General features: G+C 41.5%; 1 protein-coding gene across 7 annotated transcripts in view; it reads left to right on the forward strand.

Moving 5' to 3' along the window:
- The window catches only part of KIZ (kizuna centrosomal protein), a 120,715-nt gene that overhangs the window by 55,799 nt on the left and 37,585 nt on the right, over positions 1-27,331 (forward strand). For 5 of the 7 annotated variants that reach the window (XM_054466968.2, XM_054466969.2, XM_054466976.2 and 2 more), the window contains one exon: positions 23,810-23,903. In XM_054466968.2, coding sequence (XP_054322943.1) covers positions 23,810-23,903 — 94 coding nt within the window. The remainder of the gene's footprint in view (positions 1-23,809; positions 23,904-27,331) is intronic. The other 2 variants (XM_054466972.2, XM_054466971.2) reach the window with 1 other exon arrangement.

A 27,331-nucleotide genomic window follows, 5' to 3' on the forward strand; every position in this document is an offset into this window, starting at 1 on the left:
GAGACATGTTAGGGGCAGGACGCACATTTGTCATTTTAAAATATCTCCTTAAATTCTTTTCAATGAAACACAAATTTGAATTACTGAAAAGCCATCTATCAGAGTTTTTTTTTTTTTTTTAGACAGGGTCTCACTCTGTCACCCATGCCAGGGTGCAGTGGCATGATCTTGGCTCACTGCAACCTCCACCTCCCAGGTTCAAGCGTTTCTCATGCCTCAGCTTCCCTTGTAGCTGGGATCACAGGCATGCGCCACCATGCCTGGCTAATATTTGTATTTTTAGTAGGGACGTGGTTTTACCATGTTGCCCAGGCTGGTCTTGAACTTCTGACCTCAAGTGAGCCACCCTCCTCAGCCTCCCAAAGTGCTGGGATTACAGATGTGAGACACCGCACCTGGCTTCTGTGTTCTTTTTTAAAACTTAGTTTTCTGGCATTGTTGAACATTCAGCTATTATCTTGATATATCAGGATGCTGTTGATTGCCAATAACAGGAACACTGTCTGAAACACAGATGCTTAAACAAGAAATGCATTTGTTCTGACTCATTTCTGGAAGTCCAGAGGTAGAGCAGGCCATGGAGTTGGTTGGTACTGCCCTTCACTTTTGTTGTCAAAGACCCAGATCCTTTCCATTTCCCTACTCTGACATCCTCAGTGTTGACCTCTTCCTACAGCCAGGAGCAAAGTGGCAGCAGCAGTGCTGTTATGGACTGAATGTTTGTGTCCCTCTAAAATTCATATGTTAAAGCCGTAACCCTCAGTGTGATATTTGGAGAAGGGACCTTTGGGAGGTAATTTGGGTTAGATGAGGTCAGGAAGGTAGGGCTGTCATGATAGAATTAAATGTGCTTTTAAGAAGAGACGCAAGAGAGCTCTGTCTCTCCCCCACCATCTGAGGACACAGTGAGGAGTCAGAAGGTGGATAAATACCAAGGACCCAATCTAGACACCACAGCCTTATATAGCTTCCAAAGACAGAAAGAGACTCTCTCTTCTTGGGTCTCTGTTAGAAGCAAGGAAAGTATTCAGTAGACTTCCCCTTGCATCTCGTTGACTAAAATTTGTTCACAGACCCGTTCCTAAGCTAATTACTGGCAAGGGTTATTATAATTGTCCTAGACTAAGGAAGCCTTTTCTGTGGAAGACCAAATAGTAAGGCCAGGCACAGTGGCTCACCCCTGTAATCCTAGCACTTTGGGAAGCCGAGGTGGGCAGATTGCCTGAGCTCAGGAGTTCAAGACCAACCTAGGCAACATGGCGAAACCCTGTCTCTACTAAAAATACCAGTAATTAGCTGGGCATGTTGGTGTGCACCTGTAATCTCAGCTACTCGGGAGGCTGAGGCATGAGAATCACTTGAACCCGGGAGGCAGAGGTTGCAGTGAGCCGAGATTGTGCCACTGCACTCCAGCCTGGGCAACGGAACGAGACTGTTCCCCCGCCAAAAAAAAAAAAAAAAAAGACCAAATAGTAAATATCTTAAGCTTCTTTTCTCCTCTCCCCTCCCTCTCTCTGCTCTTTCTCTCTTTAAATATGTGCTCAAGGGCTATACAACAGCAGGCTGTGGCTGGATTTGGTCACCCCTGGCTTAGATTAATCACAGTCTACTCTGGAATGAGGCAAGGGGTTATTGCCCCATGAGTTATACAAGGGAGAGGTTGATTACTACACAAAATTGGGGTCCCACGAAAAGGAAGAAGGGAGATGGACACTGAGTAGGCAACTGCACGATTGCTAAATTTGGTCCAAAGAAAGGTTAGTAGATGCAGAAAACAGCCAAAGGGACTGAATCTGGAGACAGAACTCTACCCCGGCAAGGTGTTTGTCCTGTGACTGGTGGGTTAAAATGGGAATGCCACAGGCAAGTTGAATAGGTATTGCTTTCATAATCAGAAAAAAAATTAAAACCATCTTTCAGAAATGTTCTAAAATTCGATTGTGTGATGGTTGCACAACTCTGAGTATACTAATAAAAACCATTGAAGGGTACATTTTAAGTTAGTGAATTTTATGATATGTGAGTCATATCTCAGTAGAGCAGTTACAAAAAAAATCTCTTGAATTCCAAAGCTTAAAAACCATGGACCGCAGCTCTGTGGTGCTTCCTGTTTAGAGGCAAGGGCGCCTTTGGCTGTGTGGCTAGCTTCACGGCTTTCACGGATGGCCTTGGAAATCTTCCCATAATGGGAATGCTTTTAATGACCATTTCTTTTTACATATGTGCTAAATGTTTTTCAGTCCATGCAAAATATTTTACATTTTATAATTAAAGAATTAGCATGCTTACAGTAAAAATAAAACTGATACAAAAACAGTAAATTACAGGATTTTTTTGTCCTTTTTACCTCTTTTTAAAGTGTATTTTCTGTTTTTATGCAGTAGGACTCATTCACTGCATATGTCAATGCAGCCCAGTAGTAGACAGTCTTCAGGCTGGCTTTGCCCAAGCCTCAGATGGTACCAGTGGGCTCTGACTTCTCGGTTTCCCTCTGATCCACTCCCTCTGGATCAGCTCAGTTCTTAGGCCTTGCAGCTGGAGAATTTTTCCCTGGCATGCTGAATCAGAGGCTGTCATTGGCTCTGACCACATCATATGCCCATCCCCTATACAATCACTGAAGCAAGGGCAGAGTCCATTGGCTTTTACCTGGATCTCATGCTTCACTCAAACTGTATGGGTTAGGATAGGGGAGTAGTGGTTCATCAGAATAAAATTGGGTTCTGTTAATGGTTGCCAGGTGGCAGAGCCAACACTTTCCTTCTCTGCATCCCTGACTTCATTTTTTTTTTTTTTTTTTGAGTCAGAGTCTCTCTCCTGTTGCCCAGGCTGGAGTGCAATGGTGCGATCTCAGATCACTACAACCTCTGCCTCCTGGATACAAGCAATTCTCCTGCCTCAGCCTCCCAAGTAGAGCTGGGATTACAGGTGCCCATCACCACACCCAGCTAATATTTTGTATTTTTAGTAGAGATGGGGTTTCACTGTGTTAGCCAGGCTGATCTCGAACTACTGACCTCAGGTGATCCACCTGCTCAACCTCCCAAAGGGCTGGGATTACAGGCGTGAGCCACCACGCCTGGTCCCCTGACTTCATTTCTACCTGTTGTTGCCCATTTCATTCTTCCTTCTTTAGTTCTTTGTGGCATACTTTCCCTTTAATTCTCTTTAACTTATAGTTCTCACCTTTGAAGAATAGCAGTTGAGCTTCTAGTGACAGACTTTTGGAAAAACCAAGTTTGTTTTAAGGTGGGCTTTGACAAAGAACCTTCAAGCTTGATAACTGAGTGGGAAAGCTTCCCTTCAGTGAGAGAAAAGTGTCTGCAGATAGGCCAGGTGAATGAGACACCCTAAAACTGGAAAGTTAAGCAGGAAATAAGACTTTAATGTTTCCTGGGGCCTCCTGTTGTGGCATGCCTGTTATCCCAGCACTTTGGGAGGCCGATGTGGGAGGATTGCTTGAGGCCAGGAGATTGAGACCAGCCTGAGCAACATAGCAAGACCTTGGCTCTATAAAAATAAAAATAAAAATAAGTTAGTCAGGCATGATGGTACACACCTGTAATCCTAGCTACTCAGGAAACTGAGGTGGGAGGCTTGCTTGAGCCCAGGAGTTGGGAAATACAGTGAGCTATGATTGCATCACTGCATTCCAGCCTGGGCAACAGAGCAAGACCCTGTCTCGAGGAAAGGAAAAAAATAATTGTGTGTGTGTGTGTGTGTGTCTGTGTGTGTGTGTGTGTGTACGCATGTGCATGTGCTTTCTATACTTTTATACTGAATCTATTTTGAATTTGGGTTGGAAGCTTTAGAATATTACCTTAACCTACAAGAGAGATGTGAGGAATAGTTCTGAGTCCCCTATCTTTTATGGCTTTCAACTATTTTTCTCACTTCTTTTCTGACAGTTTTCCTTTGTCAGTGTAAATTCATTTTGATTTGCTTGTCATTTTGATGGACTGGAAATGTGTTTTTAAATCTGAAAACAGTACTAGTTTCAAATTTGTTTTCTTTCCTGTAGTGATTCTCAGATATATTTTAGTAAAATTATTCTACCTTTTCTTTTTGAGACGGATTCTCACTCGGTCACCCAGGCTAGAATGCAGTGGCACGATCTCGGCTCACTGTAACCTCTGCCTCCTGGGTTCAAGCGATTCTCCTGCCTCAGCCTCCCGAGTAGCTGGGATTACAGGCAGCCATCACCACACCCAGCTAATTTTTGTACTTTTAGTAGAGACAGGGTTTTTACCATTGTTGCCCAGCATGGTCTCGAACTCCTGGCCTCAAGTGATCCACCCACCTTAGCCTCCCAAGTGCTGGGATTACAAGCGTGAGCCACCACGCCCAACCCTACTTTTATTTATTTATTTTTTAAACAGAGTCTTGCTCTGTTGCCCAGGCTGGAGTGCAGTGGCGCCATCCCGGCTCACCACAGCCTCAACCTCCCAGGTTCAAGCAATTCTCCTGCCTCAGCCTCCCGAGTAACTGGGACTACAGACGTGTGTCACCATGCCCTGCTGGAATTATTCTACATTTGAGTAAAGTGGTCTTTTCTAAGTTCATAGGAAAATTAATCTTTGAATTTTGAGAACCGTCTCAAAATTGGTTTACTAAAACTTGGGCACCTGCTGTATAGTTTGCCTACTAGAAGATAATAAAATGAATGAGAGTACCAAATGAAAAATAATGGAAAGTATGGAAGTTGCTGATCTTGACAGATTCTTAAATCATGGACATATGTGTTAATGGTTTGATTTTTATATTGTGTACATATATTTATTGTTTACTAGTAAAAAAAGTTCTAATTTGTGTGATAAATGGAATATATCAATACTTCATGGCAAAAATTTTTGTGAATTTCAGGTGTTCTTCCACCTTGAATGTTGAAAAGCACTACTTTCCAGGATAACCAAATCCCTAAAAGAATTTCTGGTCATGAGACTGATGATCCTTACTGATCAGCTGTGTCACATATGATGTCCATGTGATGGAATGGACTGGGCATGGTTGTTTTAGGAGCATGACTGGCATCTGTAATCATGAGTACACTTGGAATGCGTTTCTTCCATTTCGAAAAGTCCACTTACCCGGAATTGGGACATCCCCTAAACTCTGACACTGACAAAAGAGGTCATTGCATCTGGTTCCCAGCTACTTCCATACTTTCCATTATTTTTCATTCGGTACTCTCATTCGTTTTATTATCTTCTAGTAGGCAAACTAGATAGCAGATGCCAAAGCTTTAGTAAACCAATTTTGGGAAGGTTCTCAAAATTATAAAGAGTAATTTTCCTAAGAACTTAGAAAAGACCACTTTACTCAAATGTAGAATAATTCTACTAAAATATATCTGAGAATCACTACAGTAAAGAAAACAAACTCAAATCTAACAGGCTGTCCTAGGAGAGCCAGTTAGCTTTTGTTGTTTTCTTGCTTACATCTCGCCTTCCCTTCTTCCACATTTAATCCATTTATTCATTCATAATACTTGTTCTTGTCCACTTTCATGTTTCTTATTTCTTCTTTTTGTCTTTGGCTTCCTCTTAGTAGCTTCTTAGACAAACAAGCACTTGAATAATAAACTGATTCAGCATCTTCAGTTTAATACAGGGCAGGTTGAGCATCCCAAATCCCCAAATCCAAAGTCCGAAATCCTCCAAAATCTGAAACTTTTTGAGTGCCAACATGATGAATGTTTATTGGAGCATTTCAGATTTGGGATACTCATATTCCAAAATCAAAAAATAAAAATTAAAAAAAAACACAATTCAAAATCTGAAAAAATTCAAAATCCAAATTCCCAACCATTTCAGATAAAGGATACTCAACCTATATTGATCCTCTAAGGGTTCAACAGCAAACCAGCCCAATCCTTTCAGCCGTCCTATATTTTATATCTACCATGCTCAGAGAGCAGGAGGCATGATATTCATAAGCCAGGCATTTCACTGGTATGGAAGTAGACCCCGAGCAGAGTCAGAACCCAGGATGGGACCTGCCCTACTCATCTGAGTGCCCCCTCAGTGGAGTATAACTCTGTACTAGACCCATTCCCATTCATCAGACTAAATTGGCCTCTGTGGAGACTCACTTATCCTAGAGAAGTGACATGGCAGCTTATTTCAGGGTCTCAACGTTGCCTGAGCCAAAATTCAGTAAGCCTATCCACCCTCCCATCATGCCTTCTGGTTTCCCTTCTCCCTGAATCCGCTCACCTAGTGTAACCCTCACCAGCCCAGTCTGAGCCTCCTCGTCTCCTCTCTTAAACACACGTGTATATATGGATAGAAACAGACAGACAGACATGGAACAACACAGCAGAGTCTGATGTTTTGTTTCATGATCCTGCATCAGCCTTTAATCCTCACAAAGATAATTCTACCTTGACAATACCAGATACCTTTTCATCATCATCATTTACCCTCTAGAGTTTAATGATAGAACTGATTATAATGTCTAGTAAATTCTTTTTGATATGTTTGTAGTATTTTAAAACTTTCTGAAAATACAGAGCCTAATTGTATTAAATTTGGGGAAGGCATAAAGTTGTATGATAATAAGACATTTACCCTCGTTGGGCCTCAGAAAATGACACCCCAAAGGGAAGGCCCCAGAAGTAAGTTTCTCTCTGATCTTCTCCCACTCTCCTGTACCTCAGCCTCATTTTCTCAGAGGTAAGCTATAGAAACTAGAATTCCTTTTCCTCAAAGTGAATCATAAAAACCTGAACCCATTTTCTCCAAAGCCAGCCATAAAACTTAAAAATATTACTCGAATTTCCCTCCTGTATTTCTGTGGCAGAGTTGGCCATAAAGAAATTCTTTAACCTACCCTGTTTGATTGTGAGTCGTAAGACTCCCCATTTCAGAAAGGGTCCTGCCCCATATCAGGGAGGAATAAACACTGCACAGAGACACCAAGAAGAATGAACAGACAGGCCTGGCAGAGTTTCCCTACTCAGTCTGTTAGCATACCTTCTTGGCCAAGCACAGTTCTACATGGTTGTCTGTTCTTCACTGAACTTCAGCATAAAAATGGAAAGTTTTCCCAATATCCTTAGGTCTTCAATCTGAAGGCTGCCATGTCACAGAAAACAATGATCAAATAAAATTTGTTGTGTTTTCTTTTGTTAACCTGTTTGTTATAAGGGTGTTGACTGTGACCCTTATAATGAGGAGGAAAGGGATCACCCCTTCTGACCCTACACCCTCCACATTCTTTTTTTTTTTTTTAGTAGATATTTAAAGCAGTCACTTTAGGTAGCTGATTCCATAATAAACCCTGGAGATGTGTTTTATATTTTTATTTATTTATTTATTTATTTATTTGTTTATTTTTGAGACGGATCTCGCCCTGTCACCCAGGCTGGAGTGCAGTGGTGCAATCTCGGCTCACTGCAAGCTCTGCCTCCCGGGTTCACGCCATTCTCCTGCCTCAGCCTCCCAAGTAGCTGGGACTACAGGCACCTGCCACCACGCCCAGCTAATTTTTTTTTTTTTTGTATTTTTGGTAGAGACGGGGTTTCACCGTGTCAGCCAGGATGGTCTCGATCTCCTGACCTTGTGATCCACCTGCCTTGGCCTCCCAAAGTGCTGGGATTACAGGCGTGAGCCACCACGCCCAGCCTGTTTTGTATTTTATTTTAAGAGACGGAGTTTTGCTATGTTGCCCAGGCTGGTCTCAAACTCCTGGGGTCAAGCAGTCCTCCCACATTGGCTTCCCAAAGTGCTGAGATTAGAGGCATGAGCCACCATCCTGCATGCTGTTTATACATCTTAGTTGGAGAACTCAGCCAGCACCCTAATGACTACACCCTTCTATGGGTGCTGATTTGGAAGAAACCCAGGGAAGCAAGAGTAAATTTTCCCAATCTTTACCTGCCCAGTCAGGAGGATTTTTTTCAACCTGAAAAAAAACAGAACCCCTGTTCTGTTAAAAGGGTTAAGTTTGGGATCCATAGAATTATCAAAGAGAGAATGCCGTTCATTTCATAAAGGATGTCTGCCACCATTACAAATGATTCTTGGCTATTAAAAATGGGTGATGGGTTCAGGCGGTTTAAGGGTGGAGGAAAAAATGCGTGATGGGTTCTCTCTTTAAGGGTGGATGGAAATACCTATTAAAAATTCTCCCAAGCCTTCCAGCTCTTCATTAAGACACTTCTTTAAAAAGTCATATGGGAGAGGGTTCGTTCTGAAAATTAAAATGGAACAGAATGATGAGATCTGTTCAGAGGCCAAAGTGGGGAAAAGGCAAGGGTTTTGCTTGTGCAGCCTGTGCTACAATGAAGAGGACCTTAGTACAGATGGATGGTGCCCTACTAAATGTAGCCCATAATTCAAGCTGTCAGCTTCATCACACTGCTTCCAGGTAAAGAGAAGGAGCCCTTGTTTCCTGGGTAAAGAGAAGGAGCGTTGTTTGCTGACCCCTGGTCCACAGCCTGCCATGGTTGCCTCGCTGTGCTGGCCTTTGTGTTGCTGTCTCCTCCTTCCCTCCTTTTTGGCATTGTGCTCCCTTCAAGTGGCCCCCTGGAAGGGACCACCCAGGGGGCTGCACAATGGAGATTGAGGTAGCCACCAAAACACAGGTTTTGTAAGACAGCCCTTTAAAAGAAAAATACTGTTTAACTATGTATGTGTTTGTCCTTTCTACAACTGTTTTGTGTGGCAAACAAAACCCTGTATACAAACTTCACTGTGGCCTCACATACAGCTGTTCCAGCCATCGGGTGTCAGGCTTGAGATAGTCGCTTCCAGTTTATTTTCCCAGGACACTAATTCTTGATGTGGTTTCTAGTTACATGCTTAGATTTATGGCCAAGAAATGTGATATCAAAACAAGCAAATTGCACTGGCTTTATTAAACTATTTTATCAGTAGTCCTCAGAGTTGACGGCTGGGCATTGCTCCTGGGTGAAATTTGCCTGTAATGCTGCTTAACAAAAGCTAGCAGCCCGGAATTCAGTTCTCAATAGCCATTTACACCTCTGTAAAAGGATTAGCGCTAGCCAATTGTTACACTGTTTAAATCTTAATTTGCATCGTTATGGGGGTAGAGCTTCTAAAGACCTCTCTGGTTCCCAGTTGAATTTGTGTACCTGTGGATGGGAGAGTCACTAGAGATTTCTCTTATTGATGAGGGTGCTAAATTGCTTCGGGATAACCGGTATGCCACAAATATTGAATTAGCCTCTCAGGTTCCAACTGGCAGACAATAGTCTGCTTTGGTTCATTAGTTATATTTTATAGCAGTTGTGGTCCTTGAGTATTTGGTACTTGGATGCATTCTTCTACATCTGTTTCAAGTAAAAATTTTCATGGGTCTTAGGAGGATTTTAAATGTTGTTTGTAAGCAACAAATTTCCTTGGGAATTATATGCAAAAACAAAAACCAGAACGTGATAGTTTTAAAAGTAATCTTTTTCTATCCAGACCATATGTTTTTAAAGATCAAAGCCTTTTTATGTTTAGAATTGCCCTGTCAATAGACAATAGATGAAATTGTCTTTTCATAATGTAAAGCTGGAACTACACATCTGTTTCAGATGCTCAGCCTAGGCATGAGTGAGTTCTAATTGTAAGATGGAGGAGGAGGGAGGTGGACAGGGAGGGAAACTAGCAGGTCAGGAGCATGGCAGGAAGAGAGGGTATTAAACTACATTAAATGGATGAAAATTGAGGGAGTTTGGACTGCTTGGTTGGAATGAAAACAAAGCTTGGGACATTTTAATGACCACCTTATCACCAGTTCCACCATTTTTCCCTCATAAAGCATTTGTTCATTTATTCAACAAATAGTTACTACGTATCCATCTCACGCATGGTGTTAGCCACTGAATTTAGTGATTATTGCACGTGGAGTAAAAAGAATTGTCTTGGTTGCTGAGAGTAGTCAGGATGGTAAATATAATTTAAACAGACTTTGCAGCCTGCAAGTTTTCCATGTAATAGACATGCCAGGCAGAAGGAAAGTAGATACAACTGCTTATAAATAAATATTGCCCTTTTAAGAAACATTACAGAAATTGAATGCACTGGGTGGAAGGGCTTTTGGGGAACTCCCCAGGAAAGGTTGTTTTGAGCCTATGGGGAAAGCCAGGCCAGCCATTCCTGGGGAGGTGAGCCACAGCAAAGGCTTTGGTATTCCAAGAAAGCAACCACAACTAAATTATTTTTTGTTTTTTAACTTTGGAAAATTTTGAGGCAGTGACTGGATGCTCATTGATCCTCACAGAGGCTAAAGAAATCGTCATGGTTTCAAAATTAAAATAACTGAAATAAGGAAGCCTGTTCATTTTGCTTTAATGTGTCTTTGTACACATGCTAAAAGAGAACAGAGGGGGGAAGCATCCAGAAAGGAACTTACACCTTAGTTGATTTGTACCTGAGAAGAATTTTTAGTATATGAGGTTAACCAACAGGTTTGTTTTGTTTTTTGGAGAGGAGGTAGGGGTTGTTTAAAAGAAAGAAAAAAAAAATGCAGCCCCAGACTGTTACCAGTATAACAGTAAAAGGAGTTCAGTGAGAGAAGGCAGTAAAGCAGCCCAGAGCTCCCTTATCGAGAATGTTTTAGTTTATTCTACTCACAAACCCTCTTTGTTGGGAACTGTCCAACCCCAGCTTCTGCCGGCAGGAAGGGGTACACTGGGATTGGAAGAAGGGAAACCAGGGCTCCAAGGAGCAGGATCAGGACGGAAGGTAGGGCCAACCCCATGAAAAGACAGAAGTTGAGTTTCCTAGCCAGTTTTTCTGCATCACTGGAAAACAATTGGAATTTGAAACAAAGGTTGGCTGCCTTGCCTCTTCCCACCTTTCTGAATACAGGGTATTCCTGAATTACATGTTCATCACTTAGGGACCACCTCTCCAAATAATACCATTTCGTTGTTCATTTCGGGATTTTTTTTTTTTTTTTTTTTTTTTTGCGGGGGAGGGTGTTATTTTGTTTGATTATTAGCGACTGGGTTATACTATGTTGCCGAGGCTAGACTCCAACTCCTGGGCTCTAGCGATCCTCCTACCTCACCCTTCTGAGTAGCTGGGACTGCAGGCTGGAGCCACCTTTCCTGGCTTGCTTCTTTTGAAATACAATTTCCTTCCCTAAAATTTTATTCTGGATGTGATCAACTACAGTGCTCTGTGACCTTCAGTCTCACTAAAAATATAGTGACAACATTTTATAAAACTTCTAAAAAGTAATATGTAAATTATGTAAGTGTAAGTTTCCCTGAAAAATGAACTGACAAAAGGCAGATTAATAGGAGAAAAGACTTGCAAAATTTGTTTTGATATGCATAGCACAGGGAAATTGCAGGAGAGTGATTACCCAATAACCCATTGGGGTATGTTTACTTTTTTATCCTTCTTCATAGGGGAGGGGAGATGGGGAAAGCTGGCAATTTGGGGCATAGTAAATGATTTTTAGGGGAAAATGAATGGACTTGAAGAACATACAGTGGCCTGGGACAAAGTCTGTTTGGCCTGCAGAGTAGACAGTGGTTTGTGAGGACATCTGTCCAGGTGTGTTGACAGACTTAGTCCTTCTTTCTGCAGTGTAAGTTGAGTTAATAAAAATTCAGAGAAGGGACTATAGGTGATTGTTTTCTTCTTCCAGCAGGTCCAGACTTTAGGCAGATAAGGGAACTTCAGAGAACAATTGCATCCTGTGCTTTGAGAGACAGGAGGGGGGCGGGGGAGGGAAGGTCAGAGAGACCTTGCATCTCTGCTTCAGCCCAGCATTTCAAAATGCTATATTTTGGGATATCAGCTTCTGAGCCCCAATGTTGGCGAACTTGTTACTATTTATGATCAGAGATCACACCATTTTGAGATTGCTATTCCTTGGAGAAAATAAAATCTGCAAATCAAGCCTATTGTGCCGCAAATGAAACACAAAAATTTAACTCACCAAAAAGATAACACTGGCAGGAATATGTACAAGTTATCTGGTAGGTTTAAGGAAAAGTTTATTTTCTGTAGCCCTCATACAGGGTCATTTTTGCCAAGAAGTAATTCTCAGTTTGCAATTCTGAACACAGCACTTTTTCTCTCTTACTAACTTTAAAAATCCCTGTACCTTGGGATCTGGAACTAGAAATACCATTTGACCCAGCCATCCCATTACTGAGTATATACCCACAGGATTATAAATCATGCTGCTATACAGACACATGCACACGTATGTTTATAGCGACACTATTCACAATAGCAAAGACTTGGAACCAACCTAAATGTCCAACAACGATAGACTAGATAAAGAAAATGTGGCACATATACACCATGGAATACTATGCAGCCATAAAAAATGATGAGTTCATGTCCTTTGTAGGGACATGGATGAAACTGGAAACCATCATTCTCAGCAAACTATCGCAAGGACAAAAAACCAAACACCGCATATTCTCACTCATAGGTGGGAATTGAACAATGAGAACACATGGACACAGGAAGGGGAACATCACACACTGGGGACTATTGTGGGGTGGGGGGAGGGGGGAGGGATAGCATTAGGAGATATACCTAATGCTAAATGACGAGTTAATGGGTGCAGCACACCAACATGGCACATGTATACATATGTAACAAACCTGCACGTTGTGCACATGTACCCTAAAACTTAAAGTATAATAATAATAAAATTAAAGAAACAAAAAAAATCCCTGTACCTTAATTTCAGTGTTCCCAATAGCCTAGAGTGGAGTTGTCTCCTAAATCTTGTGTGACTGAAAATGAAGCTAGAAAGCAATTATTTTTAATTTGGCCAATTTTTTTACATTTATTATATGCTTTAACTGTTGTTGGATAAGATAAGCTATGCATCTTTAAAGTGCCATTTGTGTCCACGAGTTACTTGTCATTCAGCAGGTTCCTCCACCTGCCAGACCTCACAGAGAACAAGGTGATGGTAGGGCTAGCATGTTGGTGCCAGAGACTGGACACAGGTTCCTCAAGCCAGTGCCCTTCCAACTGGAATGATTTTGGCAGGAATGTACATAGAAAAAGGAATTGAGGTCTTGAGTTCTAAAATAGTTACAGTGTTTTTATAACACATAGTCTTTAATATTTAATTCCATACAGTGTTTGAATTCTTTAGTTGAGTTCTTTTCAGCAAAAGAACTGATGAATATTTTGTAAACTAAAGTCTGCTATCTGGGAAGAGCACTGTTAGAGATCCTCAGCATAAACCAGCTCATCTTTTAGTCAGAGAAAGTTCTGAGTTAGAGTAGATCATAAGCTCTGTGCATAGTGCTTGTGGCCAGCTTATTGATCACCCAGTACCGAGGGGGAAACCCTGGACTGGTGTAACAACAACCATTATAAAAATACTGTCAGCCAGGTGCGGTGGCTCATGTCTGTAATCCCAGAACTTTGGGAGGCCGAGGTGGCAGGATTGCTTGAGCTCAGGAGTTTGAGACCAGCCTGGGCAACAAAGCAAGACCCCATCTCATTTTTATGAAAAAAAATACTGTAAAGATAAGTGTGTCATATGAATTTCTTTTATCTGGGTTTAAGTTTCAGCTTATCATTCGACATGTAGTATCATGAAGTTGTATGCTCAGCATTGTGCTGAATGCTATGAGAAATAAAAGTAAAAAATTCAGAAGTGCAGTTGCTATTCTCACCAGGCTTTTGCTCTTGTTGAGAAGACTCGGCAGAGGTGACTTAACTATGGAATAGCACAAGGTAAGAAGGTAAGATGGTGTCTCTTTTGTGATAAAGAATTCAGGGATAAGAAAGATCCCTATGAGTAAGGTAGTCGGGGAAGCTTCTAGAGGGTCATGAGATGAGCTAGTCTAAGTAAGCCTGACACTTAGATTGATAAGATCGGCAAAGAACAAAGGTTACCTGGCATTTGTCCTGGCAGGACAATCAAGCATTACTGAGCACTGGCGTGCATGCCATGGTGGTAGTGAGGGGATGTTGGAGGAGTGCAGATGCGGGTAATAAGTAGGTGCATTCTATGGAAGAATTTAAAAACAATAATGAGACCACTAAAAGTCAGTCTGCCTTCTGTTGTCACCATTCCTAAGGATGGCAAAGATAAAATACACCTTCCCATGGAGGGAACCTGCTCCCGCTGCAGCATCCACCAGCACCATGGAGTGTCAGCCAGTTTCCAGTACTGCACAGTACTAACCTTTTAGAGGATATCCAAAAACATGAAGCCATGGTCCTTGCTCCAGGTTTGCATCCTGGTTTGGGAAGTGGGACTAAAGGGAATCTAAGCTTGGAGATCATAAGCTGGTGGCCTGCAGGCCTACCTTGGGCTGCAGATAGGTTCTCTTTGTCCTGTCAGTGGGTAGGCAACCTTTTGAATTAGTCACCACATTTAAAAAATTGGGAGCTGTTAAATAAAAACAAAACTTGCAATTATAAACTTCCAGCTTCTCTTAAAAACTGAGAAGATCTAGGTTCACTGGGACACACACTCCTCAGGGAGAGCTTTTGATGGAGGCACTGGCCCCAGCTCTCCACAGCCCCACCCCACCAGCAGCCAGCATGGTCTCAGTTACCTTCCCTGTAGTCAGCTGAGTGCTCCCCAGGTGAGCAGTGAAGGACTGTTTCTTCCTCCCTTGCCTCACCTACTTACCTGCTCTTCCTCTGCCACCTACAGCACAAGGTCAGTCTCCTGACTGGTCTCTGGGCCTCAAGTCTCTCTCCTCACCAACTCCATCCTTGCAAGGCTGCCAGGCTAACCCTCTGAAAAACACTGCTTTCGAGAAACCAGCAATGGCTCAGAAATCCACAAGCTTATTGCTGTATTCTTTCCAGAGTTTCATATTGAATTTAATTTTCCATTGCTATCCTACTATGACCAACAGCAACCCCTACCCAGCCAAACTTGTCTCCCTTGCTGGTCCCCATACCACTCTTACCCTGTCATTTCCCATCACCTTTGCCTCTGTCTCTCCTTAGTTTCAAATGTCATCTCCCCTTCTCCCTAAAACCTGCCTGGCTTGAGTTCCTCCTCCTTAGTGAAGCCCCTGAGACTCCAGTGATCTCTCTGTGTCTTTACCGCTTCATAATTCCTGACTGTCTGATAGCCTGCCCTATACCTCTCACCGTTGATGACAGGCTCTCTTTTACTACCGTGAAATTGGCTCACCATTGGTGGGACCTCTTAAGGGCAGGTGTTATTCTGGAAATTGAGTGATGACAAGATAAAGGCTTCCAGGAAGAATTAGGATCCAGATTTTGCCTAGGCAATAAGAGGTATTCATAGGTACTGTAAGTCAGATAGGCCTGAAGTCTGGAAGCTTTGGGACAGCAGAACCCAGGAGTGAAGGACCCAACTCAGGGTCTGACCTATAAGAACTAAGAATCCAGGCTTAGAGTTTAGACAGAAGCCTGGGAATTGGCAAGGAGCTGGAGCACCAACAGTGCGGATAAGAGTCAGGAATAGCACTTGAATCCTGTGTGCCTGTTATTATTCCTTCCCAGCATAAAGGTACACTTCAGAGTAGGGGTAAGCCTGAGTCTGCAGTTGTCACTCACCCTCCAATAGACGGACCACGTCTCCTTCATCCTTATCACATCAGGCACATAGCCATCAACTAGGTCCAGTAACTTCACCAACTGTAGTGCTATTTACAAATTAGTACTTTGCAAATTAACATATTGCTTTATAAGTTGCTTTGTAACTAATCTTCATTTTCTTTTTGGGGTATGTGTTGAATATTCCCAACTACAAATGTGAACAGCTCCTTTAAAATAGAAACACTGTTTTGTCTTTGATATCTTCTCCTATAGCTTTTTAGAATCATGCATCCCTCAAAATAGACATTTTTTTAAAGACGGTAACTAATCTGTTTGAAGGCTACTGTGATACAATGACAGACCTAACCTAAAACAGTGACCAAATTTTTAGACTCTTATCACTTACTCAATAGACTGGATATAGATAATAAAAGATAAATCCCTCTTTCCATGCCTTCCTATTCTGATTAAGAATAAAGAAAATTTGACTGCAATAGGATCTGAATGGAAAACTAATAGCCATTTTTCTACATTCAGAAATAGAGGATGTAACCTATACTTCAGCCAGAAGTTTTCAATTTCTTAGCAGTGACAATTTAAGTAAATTTCATATGAGTTGTGGGGATCTAACTTTGTTATGATTGACAATATAAAATTAGCCTTTTCTGCTGTTAAGATTATCTAGCATACCTATCATTCAGGTGGAATGTGGAACAAGATTGCCCAGCTGTGGATTTGAACATCATTAAAGTCAACAAAGGGTTAAAAGTTACTTCCTCTGATGGGTTTAAAATTGCCACATACACGCAAACAAGTTTTTCAAACTGCCCCATTTTATGTCTTTGTTGAGAGACAGTATAGTTGCTGCATTTTAATGTCCAGATTATATTACAGATATATTTCAGTAAACCATGAAGAACCACCATAGATTCTAGAAGCTGGCGATCTGTGCTTAAATAAGCATCTCCTGCAGCACCTTGTTTATTTTATAGGCTCAGTAATCACAGTGACATTCTGAAAGAAGACCTTGAAGCTCACAGAGCAGCTGTCCTTCACCAGCTCCCAGGACTCCTACCTGGGGGTGGCAGCTATGAAAAGCAAGTCAAGTCTTACTGGCTTGATATTGCTGTCATGGTGGGATGGCCATTCTTGTTCCCAAATGCTCCAAAATCAAAAAGATCACAAAGTTGCAATCCTCTTATTTATTTTTTATTTATTTATTTATTTTTTTTGAGACAGAGTCTTGCTCTGTTGCCCAGGCTGGAGTGCAGTGGCCTGATCTCAGTTCACTGCAAGCTCCGCCTCCTGGGTTCAGGCCATTCTCCTGCCTCAGTCTCTTCAGTAGCTGGGACTACAGGCGCCTGCCACCACGCCCAGCTAATTTTTTGTATTTTTAGTAGAGACAGGGTTTCACTGTGTTAGCCAGGATGGTCTCGATCTCCTGACCTCGTGATCCGCCTGCCTTGGCCTCCCAAAGTGCTGGAATTACAGGCGTGAGCCACTGTGCTCGGCCGCAATCCTCTTATTAAAACACATCTGCACTGTTTACTAGCAGAGAATAGATTATTACTCAGGAGTGGTCAGTAGGTGCATGTCTGTGAAAGCCCCTCTGAAGGGACCTTGTTTGGCTGGCTGAGTGAGTGAGTGGCTTTGAGTCTGCTTAGCCTACAACATAGTGCCGTCTTCCTCACCTGTCATGTGCCACTTAGGCTGTTTTATGTTAAAGATATAAATAGGGAGGATATTTAGAGGATTCAGCTTAAATCTAGTACACATTGGACTCTATCAAAGGGTGGATGGAAATCAGGATAATAGTCTTTAAAGGGACCTTGTCACAAGAAAACTTCACCAGATTAAGTGGCTTTGTTTTACATTACCTTGTGTGTCTGTGCTAGTAATCTTGAAGCTATGGGAAATGCTGGAAATGACCTTCCTGGTCAGTAGCTTTTCAACCTAAGGCAGTAAAAGGCAATGCCAGAAAACCCTCTTTCAGTTTTTATCATGCAGAATAAAAACCACGGTCTTAAAATAATCCTTTACAACGTGGTGGAAGAAGCTGGGTTGGGAGAAGTCCTTCTGTGCTCTCTAGATCATTTGGTGATTGTGTGTTAGAAGGCTCTTTAATCTCCCGTTTCTTTCTCACTGCCTTTTATATCTGTTTATATACTATTTGGCATAAACCACAGTTGTGGTGTGTAGCATGGGAAGGATATATGCATTTATAATTCTCTGTGCAAGCTGAGTTGTTAAACTAAATGATTCATTTTGTGACTCTCTTAACCTAGGCTGCCAAACTGTGATTATGGGTGATAAGCCATGATGTCTGTACCTACTAGACTAACGATTGTTAGAGTTTCTCAGCATTCATAATAGAGCATTGATTTCCATTATGAAAGGTTGTGTTTTACATGGCTATTGATCTACAGTTATGTGTAAATCAGTCTTCCATAAGAAATGATCCTTCTTTATGACCACCACAAATTTTAAAATTAATATCTGGAGTCTTCAAAACTGTTTCTTTACCACAATCATTTTTTAGAGCCAGATAAAGAAGTCAAGAATGTTCTCTGCTGTCAGCATTATGTTCTGCTACAGTTAGAATTGCTGTATACATTGTGACTGGGGATGCTGTTTAACACGCACTGATTATCACTGGTTCACTGTCTAGCCTTGAAAAAAGTGCCAAGTGTTTGTGACCTTTGAGAGACAGCAGTCAGGTCTTTAAACACAGATTCTTCCTAATGGATTTTAGTCACCAGGCTGCCCCACTGCCCTCCTTGCTCTAGCTTCCTCTTGGGCCCCTTAGCACCCAGAAGTCCCTGCTGGGAACTCCAAGTCTCAGTGAAATAGACCTGTCTGCTTTGTGATCATCACCTGGCCAGTTTGATCAACCATTGCAGAAACACTGGTTTGGAGAGAATGATTTATTCTTGTTCTTTAATGGTTAATAACTCTGGTGTCATAGAATTCTTTTTTCTTTTTTTTTAAGACAGAATCTTGCTCTGTCGCCCAGGCTGGAGTGCCGTGGAGTGATCTTGGCTCACTGCAACCTCCGCCTCCTGAGCTCCAGAGATTCTTGTGCCTCAGCCTCCTGAGTAGCTGGGATTACAGGTGTGCACTGCCACACCCTGCTAATTCTTTGTATTTTTGGCAGAAGATGGGGTTTTACCATGTTGGCCAGGCTAGTCTTGAACTCCTGGCCTCAAGTGATCCGCCCACCTCTGCCTCCCAAAGTGCTGGGATTACAGGCATGAGCCATCACACCAGCCTGGTGTCATAGAATTCTAATCCAGGCAGGCAAGGCTTTGACTGGTTACAAAGTCCTTAAAGGAGTGTTTGGTGTAGCAGCAGCTCAACATCTGTCTCTTTAATCTTGATCTGTAAAATGAGACACCTGCCCCCATAGCATACTCTAGAGCAGCAGTCCCCAACCTTTTTGGCACCAGGGACCAGTTTCATTTAAGATAGTTTTTCCACGGACCAGGGTTAGGGAGGTGTGGGCAGGGGCATGGTTTCAGGATGATTCAAGTACATTGCATTTATTGTGCACTTTATTTCTATTATTATTACATTTTAATATATAATAAAATAATTATACAATTCACCATAATGGAAAGTTAGTGGGAGCCTTGAGCTTGTTTTCCTGCAACTAGACAGTCCTGTTTGGGAGTGATGGGAGACAGTGACAGATCATCAGGCATTAGATTCTCATACAGAACATGCAACCTAGCTCCCTTGCATGCACAGTTCACAATAGGGTTCGTGCTCCTGTGAGAATCTAATCTCCCCCTGATCTGACAGGAGGCGGAGCTCAGGTGGAGCTAATGCTCCGCCCTCTGCCACTCACCTCCTGCTTTGTGGCCCAGTTCCTAGCAGACCACATATCAGTACCAGTCCGTGGCCCAGGCATTGAGACCCCTGCTCTAGAAGATAATGTGAAGATTTCTGAATTCCTGCTCACAAAATGAAGCATCTTAAGAGAAAAAAAGAACTACTCTTGCAATCATTATTGATTTATGTTATATCAAGGATTAAGACCTTCATATGGGCCAGGTGGCTAACGCCTGTAATACCAGCACTTTGGGAGGCTGAGGCAGGTGGATTGCTTGAGCTCAGGAGTTCGAGACCAGCCTGGGCAACATGGCGAAACCCCATCTCTACAAAAAATAAAAAAAAAATTAGTAAAGTGTGGTGGCGCACACCTATAGTCTCAGCTACTCAGGGGGCTGAGGCAAGAGGACCGCTTGAGTTCAGAATGTCAAGGCTGCAGTGAGCTGTGATTGTGCCACTGCACTCCAGCCTAGGTGACACAGCAAGACGCTGTCTCAAAAAAAAAAATAACAAAAAGTCATATGCAAAGTTTACTATTATCATGTGGAAGATCAAGCTATTGTTTTTGACAATTATGAATTATAAAAATATGATTCATGTTATTTAGAGAAATTGATTTAAAAATTGCTCATTATTGTCTTCTGGAAAACATTTTAATATAAAAATGATTAATAAGTATTTTATGAGAAACATAATGAGACTATCCATTTATTTTTTTCCAGGTGCAACTAATTCTCTATATTAGTGGCTACTTTCAGATACGTTTCCCAATTGTGTTCTCATGCTCATACTGAAAAATTGAGTCAGCTTTGTATTGTTTGTATTATAGTATATAAAAATCTCTATTTTAGTCTGCCTGTGTTCAGAATTAAATTCAGGGTATTTATTACTCTGCCTTTAAAGTTAGGAAATATGGATACATTTGTTTAAATTTCACTTTTCTGATTGGAAGCCCTTTCAAGTACATGAAATTAATTATAGACAATTTAAACTATATTCCTTTATTACATTTTTAATTAAAGAATTACCTGACATTAAACTTTGTTTTTATATGTGTCGTCAATGTTATAAATTTTCCAACGTAAAGTAGACGAAACAGAAAAATCTCCTTTAAATCCTTTGTACCACTTTGCACATTTTCTGATGTGGTATGTTTTTGTAGAGCCATGGGCGAAGCTCCATTTAAGGAAGTCATGGCTCTTGCACTTCTTGCCTGATCTATCCCAAAAGAAATCTGCAAGTCAGCTTTCTTTTGTGCTTTAAGGGTTGCCTTAGTTGTTCAGAAGTCACCAACCCTAGGTGCTGTACCTCCTTCAACAGCTCATTTTCTGTTTGACTTGTGCAAGTCAATTAATCAATTTTGTCCTTTTGTGGGAAATAAGTATAATAATTTTAGGAAACCTTAGCTAGTTTTTCATGCTAGGACCCAAAGGGTAGATGCAATTGGGTGGTGTATTAGTAACAAGAGTCTTGCCTTCATTTTGCTTCTACAGAAAATCATGTGTATTAGCCACCAGAGGGACTGTTCTTTGGTAATTTGACTCACTTAGCTATTTAACTAATTTAATTCATCCAAATTAAACTTGCTTTCAAGCCAGAAGCATAGTTGACTTACTTATTGTAAGAAATATACCCACTGAATGGGCTAGAATTTGCTGATGACTGGTCAGTGCATTTTCCCAGCAGGCGCAGTCTGTTAAGAAACCAAATATAGATGCAAAGGTCAAAACAAAGGAATTGGGTAGTTTAATGACATCATTGTGGTACGGTGGTAACCAAGAAAGGCAAGTTGCTGAAAGGTCTTTCTATCAAACTAGTCAGAAGCCTTAGAATCAAAGGATTCCAATGACTCATCTCACTTTATTCAAGTCCTGGAAAAAAATAGGGTTAGGTCAGGCACAAGTAATAACAATTAAGACTTCTTAAGGAAGGTTCTGAACTGTACCTAGACTTACTTTCTTTTCCAGAGATTTTATTATGGAATTTTTCAAACATACAGAAAAGTAAAAGGAATCATACAGTGGACATCCATATACATACCACCCAGATTGTACTCCTGACATTTTATTGCACTCTCATATTTGTTTATCAATCCTTTATTTTCATACGTTTCTAAGTAAGTTGCAGACACTAATATACATTTAACTTTTTACCTTGACATTTTTAAACATTCGAAGTCTCATATACCCACTACTCAGATCCACCAGCTGCTCACATTTCATCAGTCTTGTTTTATCTCTCTCCCTAACGCTTTTTTTCTTGAGTAGTTTAAAACAGACAACATATCGTTTCGCTCACAAATACTTATACCTCTAACATATAAGGATTTAAAATACTATCATTTAACATAATCAACAAAATTCTTCAGTTTATGTAATACCTAGTCCTTGTCAGTTTGCCTTGCTTATCTGAAAAAATGTTTTTCTGCCTTTGTTTTGTTTGAATCAGAGTTCAAATAAGGTCCACATATTATAATTGGCTATGTCTCTGAAACCTCTTTTAATTTTGTGACATTCCCTCCCTGCTTTTTTTTATACTATTGATTTGTTGGAGGAACTGGGTCACCTGTCCTGGAGAATTTACATGCTCTATTTGGTTGGTATGTTTAACCAGTTCCTCTTTACTCTATTATCTGTAAACTGGTGGTTAGATCCAAATATGTGATTAAATTCCAGGCCAGTTATTTTAGCAAGAAAATGTTATGGGTGGTGCTGGTACTTAAAACTGGGCAGCACATGATGTTTCGTTACCCCATGGTTAGTGATACTAAGACCGATCTGTGGGTTCAAATGTCAAAAGGTTGATGACTCCAGGACGGAAGGTTACTATTATGTAATTTTCACAAAATTATTACCATTTCCTAGGTACATTCATTAATTTGGACTTACAAAATGGTGACTTTTCTAATTTGATTATTTCTTCTGCATTTATTGGAAGAACTTTTCCTTATCAGCTACTTGGTGACTCTGAAATGTATTTTTTGACCACAAAAGCAGGATAAATGCTTTATTCTGTTTCTTTATTTACCAATTTGCAGAATAATGAATTGTTGCCCTACCAGCCTCCAAAGGTTTTAAAATTTATTTTTATTTTGTCTTTACTGTGGTTTAAAAAAACGTAAAATTAGCCATCTTAACCATTTTGAACTGTACAGTTCAGTAGTGTTAAGTATCTTTACTTTGTTGTACAACAGATCTCCGGAACATTTTCATCTTACAAAATGGAAAGTCTATACCCATTAAACAACTCCCCATTTTCCCTTCCCCCCAGGCCCCAGCACCCACCATTCAACTTCTGTCTTTATGAATTTGACTGTTCTAGGTACCTCATTTAAGTGGGATCATACAGTATTTGTCCTTTTCTGACTGGCTTATTTCACTTAGCACAATGCCCTTAAGATTCATCTATGTTGTAGTATGTGACAGGATTTCCTTCCTTTTAAGGCTGAATCCAAAGGTTTTTATTTTTATTTTTTTAAATTTTATTTATTTATTTATTTATTTTTAGATGAACTCAAGGATTTTCCTGTATTCCCTGTGTTTCAGTCCATTGCAGTCAGTATCCTTTTGGTGCTTAAATTGTCCCATCTTTGACAGTGGGAGCTTCCTCAAGATATCCCCTCCCCACCTTCAGTTCTTTTGATACAACTTTGAGAGCTTCCTTACTTTCTGGTACAACAAGATGTTTCAGGTTCATCTTGTGCATTTCCTGCCCCAGACCTGAATAGGGCATTTCTTTAATGAACTTTGGTTACTTTTAGTATATAAATACCACAGCCTGAGCAGCAATATAGGCTTATTTTTTAACTCTTTCCTAATATCTTAATTTTTAAAAAACTGTAAGTAGACCATGGTAAGAGTGTAACAAAACAACAAAACGTCTGCTGTTGAGATGAAAATGCGATCTTCTTCTCTTCACTACATGTGGGAGACTGACCATCTATGCAGTGATTCAAAACCATTGTTGTGCTTTAGAATCACTCTGTGAGCCTTAAAAATCCCACTGACCAGACCAGGCGTGGTGGCTCACCCCTGTAATCTCAGCACTTCAGGAGGCCGACGCAGGTGGATTATTTGAGCCCAGGAGTTTATGACCAGCCTGAGCAACATGATGAAAGCCAGTCTCATGACCCAGTCTCTAAATAAATAAATAGATTAAAATTTTAAAGTAAAATTTTTAAAAAGCCCACTGGCCAAGCCACACCCCAGACCATTTTTCCTGGACTCTGTAGAGGTGGCCCCAGGCACCCAGATTGTGCAGAGCTCCCCAGGTTGTTCTGTATGCAGCAAAAGTTGAGAATACTCATTTAGCAATGAAATAACCAAAGTTTTTAAAAGTTTAAAAAAAAGGATACTTGGACTCAAAGCTCCCTCAGACCAGAATATGTTGAGTTCCAGACTTCTGGATAAACCATCTTCTACTAACATAATTGAGACCTTTAAAAATATGGGAATCTTATAATATTACAAATCTATAGTGAGTGTCCTGTTTCTGTTTTATAGACCTGGACAAGCACCAGACTCAGGCGTACCGAGGGCACAGGTGGGTCAGCATGTTGCCACCTTGAAAGAACATGATAATTCTGTCAAAGAAGAGGTAGGTAGCTAAACTGTCTGAAGTTTTCCCAATCACAAATGTGGACCACAGGGCAAGGTTAGTAATTTTTATTAAAAAAAAAAAAAAAAAGTTTTGGCCGGGCGCCGTGGCTCACGCCTGTAATCCCAGCACTTTGGGACGCCGAGGCAGGTGGATCACGAGGTCAAGAGATCGAGACCATTCTGGCCAACATGATGAAACCCCGTCTCTACTAAAAGTAAAAAAATTAGCTGGATATGGTGGTGTGCACCTGTAGTCCCAGCTACTTGGGAGGCTGAGGCAGGAGAATTGCTTGAACCCAGGATGCAGAGGTTGCAGTGAGCCGAGATCACGCCACTGCACTCCAGCCTGGCGACAGAGCGAGACACCATCTCAAAAAAAAAAAAGTCTCAAGATGTACAAATTATTCATTTGAGGAAATGTTATGTATTTGAAAAAAATAACGATAAGAAAAGTAGTAAGTGAGGTTTTGTGGTTGGTTGGTTTTTAACTTTCTGACCTCGGGCCTTTTGCATAATGTTTTATGTAGGAATTCATTTTCCAAGAAATTTCGAAGCATCTTATAACACTCTGGTTTTCCGTCTCCACTCCATACTTTAAAAATACTTCATAGTCATTCATGTCAATTCAGCAAATGCCTGTCGATCCATTACTGTACACAGGTATCAGCCCAGATCCATTGGAGGGAAAGAGACAAATAAAGTGTGACCCCCTCCTTCTGGGGTGTGACATCATGGGACGCATGTAATAAGAAAATGTCAAAAATGTGGGTTTTCGGGAAAGAGAGCCAAGCCAAGACTCCTGGAGAAGCAAGGAAGGCAGAGGTCATGATGGAGGGAGTACAGGGGCATGAGAGGTGATCTTTAAAAGATAGGCTTTTGATGGTACGAGTTGGGGGTGGGGGCAGAGGCGACAAGAAATGGCTGCTATGAGCCAAAGAGCACACTGGGAAACCCAACACATATTCAGGCAACAGAGCCATCCTGAGGCTGAAGCGTGTGCTCAAGTCTGGGGATGGTGAGAAGGAGCACAAGAAGTGGTTGCTGGCCATGGTGTGCAGCATCCGATGCCAGGCCAGGGAGAATGTGTTTAGTTTTGTAGCTTTTGAAAAGCCACTGGATCTTTTTGAACAGAGCTGTGATAGGCTTTCCTCAGTGCCTTAGGGAATTTCATGTTTGGTTTGGGACTGAGACATTGAAGGAGGGAGCCCTGCAGTGGTTCAGGCAAGAGGAAGGAGGGGCCTGATTTGGGAGCTGGTGCCAAGAGAGAAGTCGAAGATGCTAAACAGAACATGGAAACAGATGGAGCAAGTTCCCAAGGAAATCATGAGGGGAGGAACCGGAAGCCCAAGTTTAGAGCATGTCCATTGGCATATTCCTTCCTCATTCCCTAGAAAAGCCACATTCAGGGAAACAGCCTTTCTTCTCCTAGGTTGAACATCTTGGGAATGTGTCTTGTTTCAAAGCATGTTTTTTCATCTTTATATATAATATAGGATTTTCTGGCTTTGATTCTTTTTAAGGTGTTTTTAAAATTATTATCATGCTCATAGTTCAAGGATTATGTATCTGCACCTTCTGGAGTCAAGCCTTCCCTCTGTCTTGAAGTCACATGCCCAAGTGGCTGTGCCATCTAGAGCCCCTGGCATTGCCCCTCCAGCCTTCCAGAGCACCTTTAGTCCTCCTCAGACCCCTCTTTCCTTGCCAGTCTAATTAAGAGAGTAGCAGGACTTTTTTTTTTTTAAATAGCATTTCAAACATACATATATTCAGTGATAGGACGGACCCACTAATCACATGCCCACAACCCAAATTCACATGTGTTATCATTGCACCATATTTGTTTCAGACCCCCTCCTCCTCATCTTCCTCCTTTCTCCCATCTTCCTACCCCCTTCCCTTCCCCCTCCTTCTTTCCTCCCCCCACTTCACCCACCTTCTCTCTCTTCTGCTCTTTCTCTCTTCTCCCTCTTCTCGTCAAACTTCCTTCCCTCCCTGCTTTCCCTTAGGGGGAAGAAATAAATTATTACAAACATAGATACAGCCCCCTGTATGCCTTTCATAGATTTCATGCCCCTTTTCAAAGATAACCTAGATCGATTCCTTCTTTGCTGATGAACGTAGATCTTTTTTGTTTGTTTGTTTGTTTTTTCGAGACGGAGTCTCATTCTGTTGCCCAGGCTGGAGTGCAGTGGTGCGATCTCGGCTCACTGCAGCCGAGGCTCACTGCCTCCCGGGTTCAAGCGATTCTCCTGCCTCAGCCTCCCAAGTAGCTGGGACTACAGGCATGTGCCACCATGCCCGGCTGATTTTTTTTTGTATTTTTAGTAGAGACAGGGTTTCACCATGTTGGCCAGGCTGGTCTCAAACTCCTGACCTCGGGCGATCCGGCCCCCCACCCCCCATCGGCCTCCCAAAGTGCTGGGATTGCAAATGTGAGCCACCATGCCCAGCCGATGAACATAGATCTTAAGAAAGATACTGTTTGGGTTTCGTTGTCCCTTTGAGTTAGCACTGTCTTGTAACAACATTATTTCCCATGCTTGTTCACTGCAAGTACATCACATCTCAGGCATTTTAAGGGTGAAATATGTGTTGATCGACTGTCCTTTGCTATCTAATATTTTTTTAAATGATATTGTTTATATTAGAAACACATGGTCCACGTCCCAAACAACCAATCTACTCAATTTTTCCAATAATGGGAGGAGGTGCCGTCTAACTAATATCTAATGAATCAAATTATATTCTGCATCCCCTAATAGATCTTTGTTCCTTTTTAAATCATTCTGATCTCATTTTAGTGACAATCATAAAAATTACCAATAGATTAATGACAAAATCTATCCTTAAAAATGGAAGTAGGCCGGATGCGGTGGCTCACGCCTGTAATCCCAGCACTTTGGGAGGCCAAGGTGGGCGGATCACAAGGTCAGGAGATCGAGACCATCTTGGCTAACACGGTGAAACCCCATCTCTACTGAAAATACAAAAAATTAGCCGGGTGTGGTGGCGGGTGCCTGTAGTCCCAGCTACTCGGGAGGCTGAGGCAGGAGAATGGCCTGAACCCGGGAGGCGGAGCTTGCAGTGAGCCGAGATTGCACCACTGCACTCCAGCCTGGGTGACAGAGCGAGACTCTGTCTAAAAAAAAAAAAAAAAAAAAAATGGAAGTAAACAGGTAATTTCTCATCCAGTTAGGTTGTGACTGAAGAAATGCACAGCCCCAAAGAACAATATTACCAAAATGATGCAGGCGGGGCAAGCCTTGTGAACTGAAGGACAAAATGCTTTTGTGAGTCCTAGAACTGTTTTGGTTTACATGTCATCCTTTTCCGATTAGTAAAATGAAGTGTCTTTGAGTTGTTTCTGTGTATTGAAACCATCTACACATATAGTAAATACTACGGGTTAAATCTTTCTCTTTAGAT

Source organism: Pongo pygmaeus, chromosome 21 (assembly GCF_028885625.2).
Source record: "Pongo pygmaeus isolate AG05252 chromosome 21, NHGRI_mPonPyg2-v2.0_pri, whole genome shotgun sequence".
Taxonomy (NCBI): domain Eukaryota; kingdom Metazoa; phylum Chordata; class Mammalia; order Primates; family Hominidae; genus Pongo; species Pongo pygmaeus.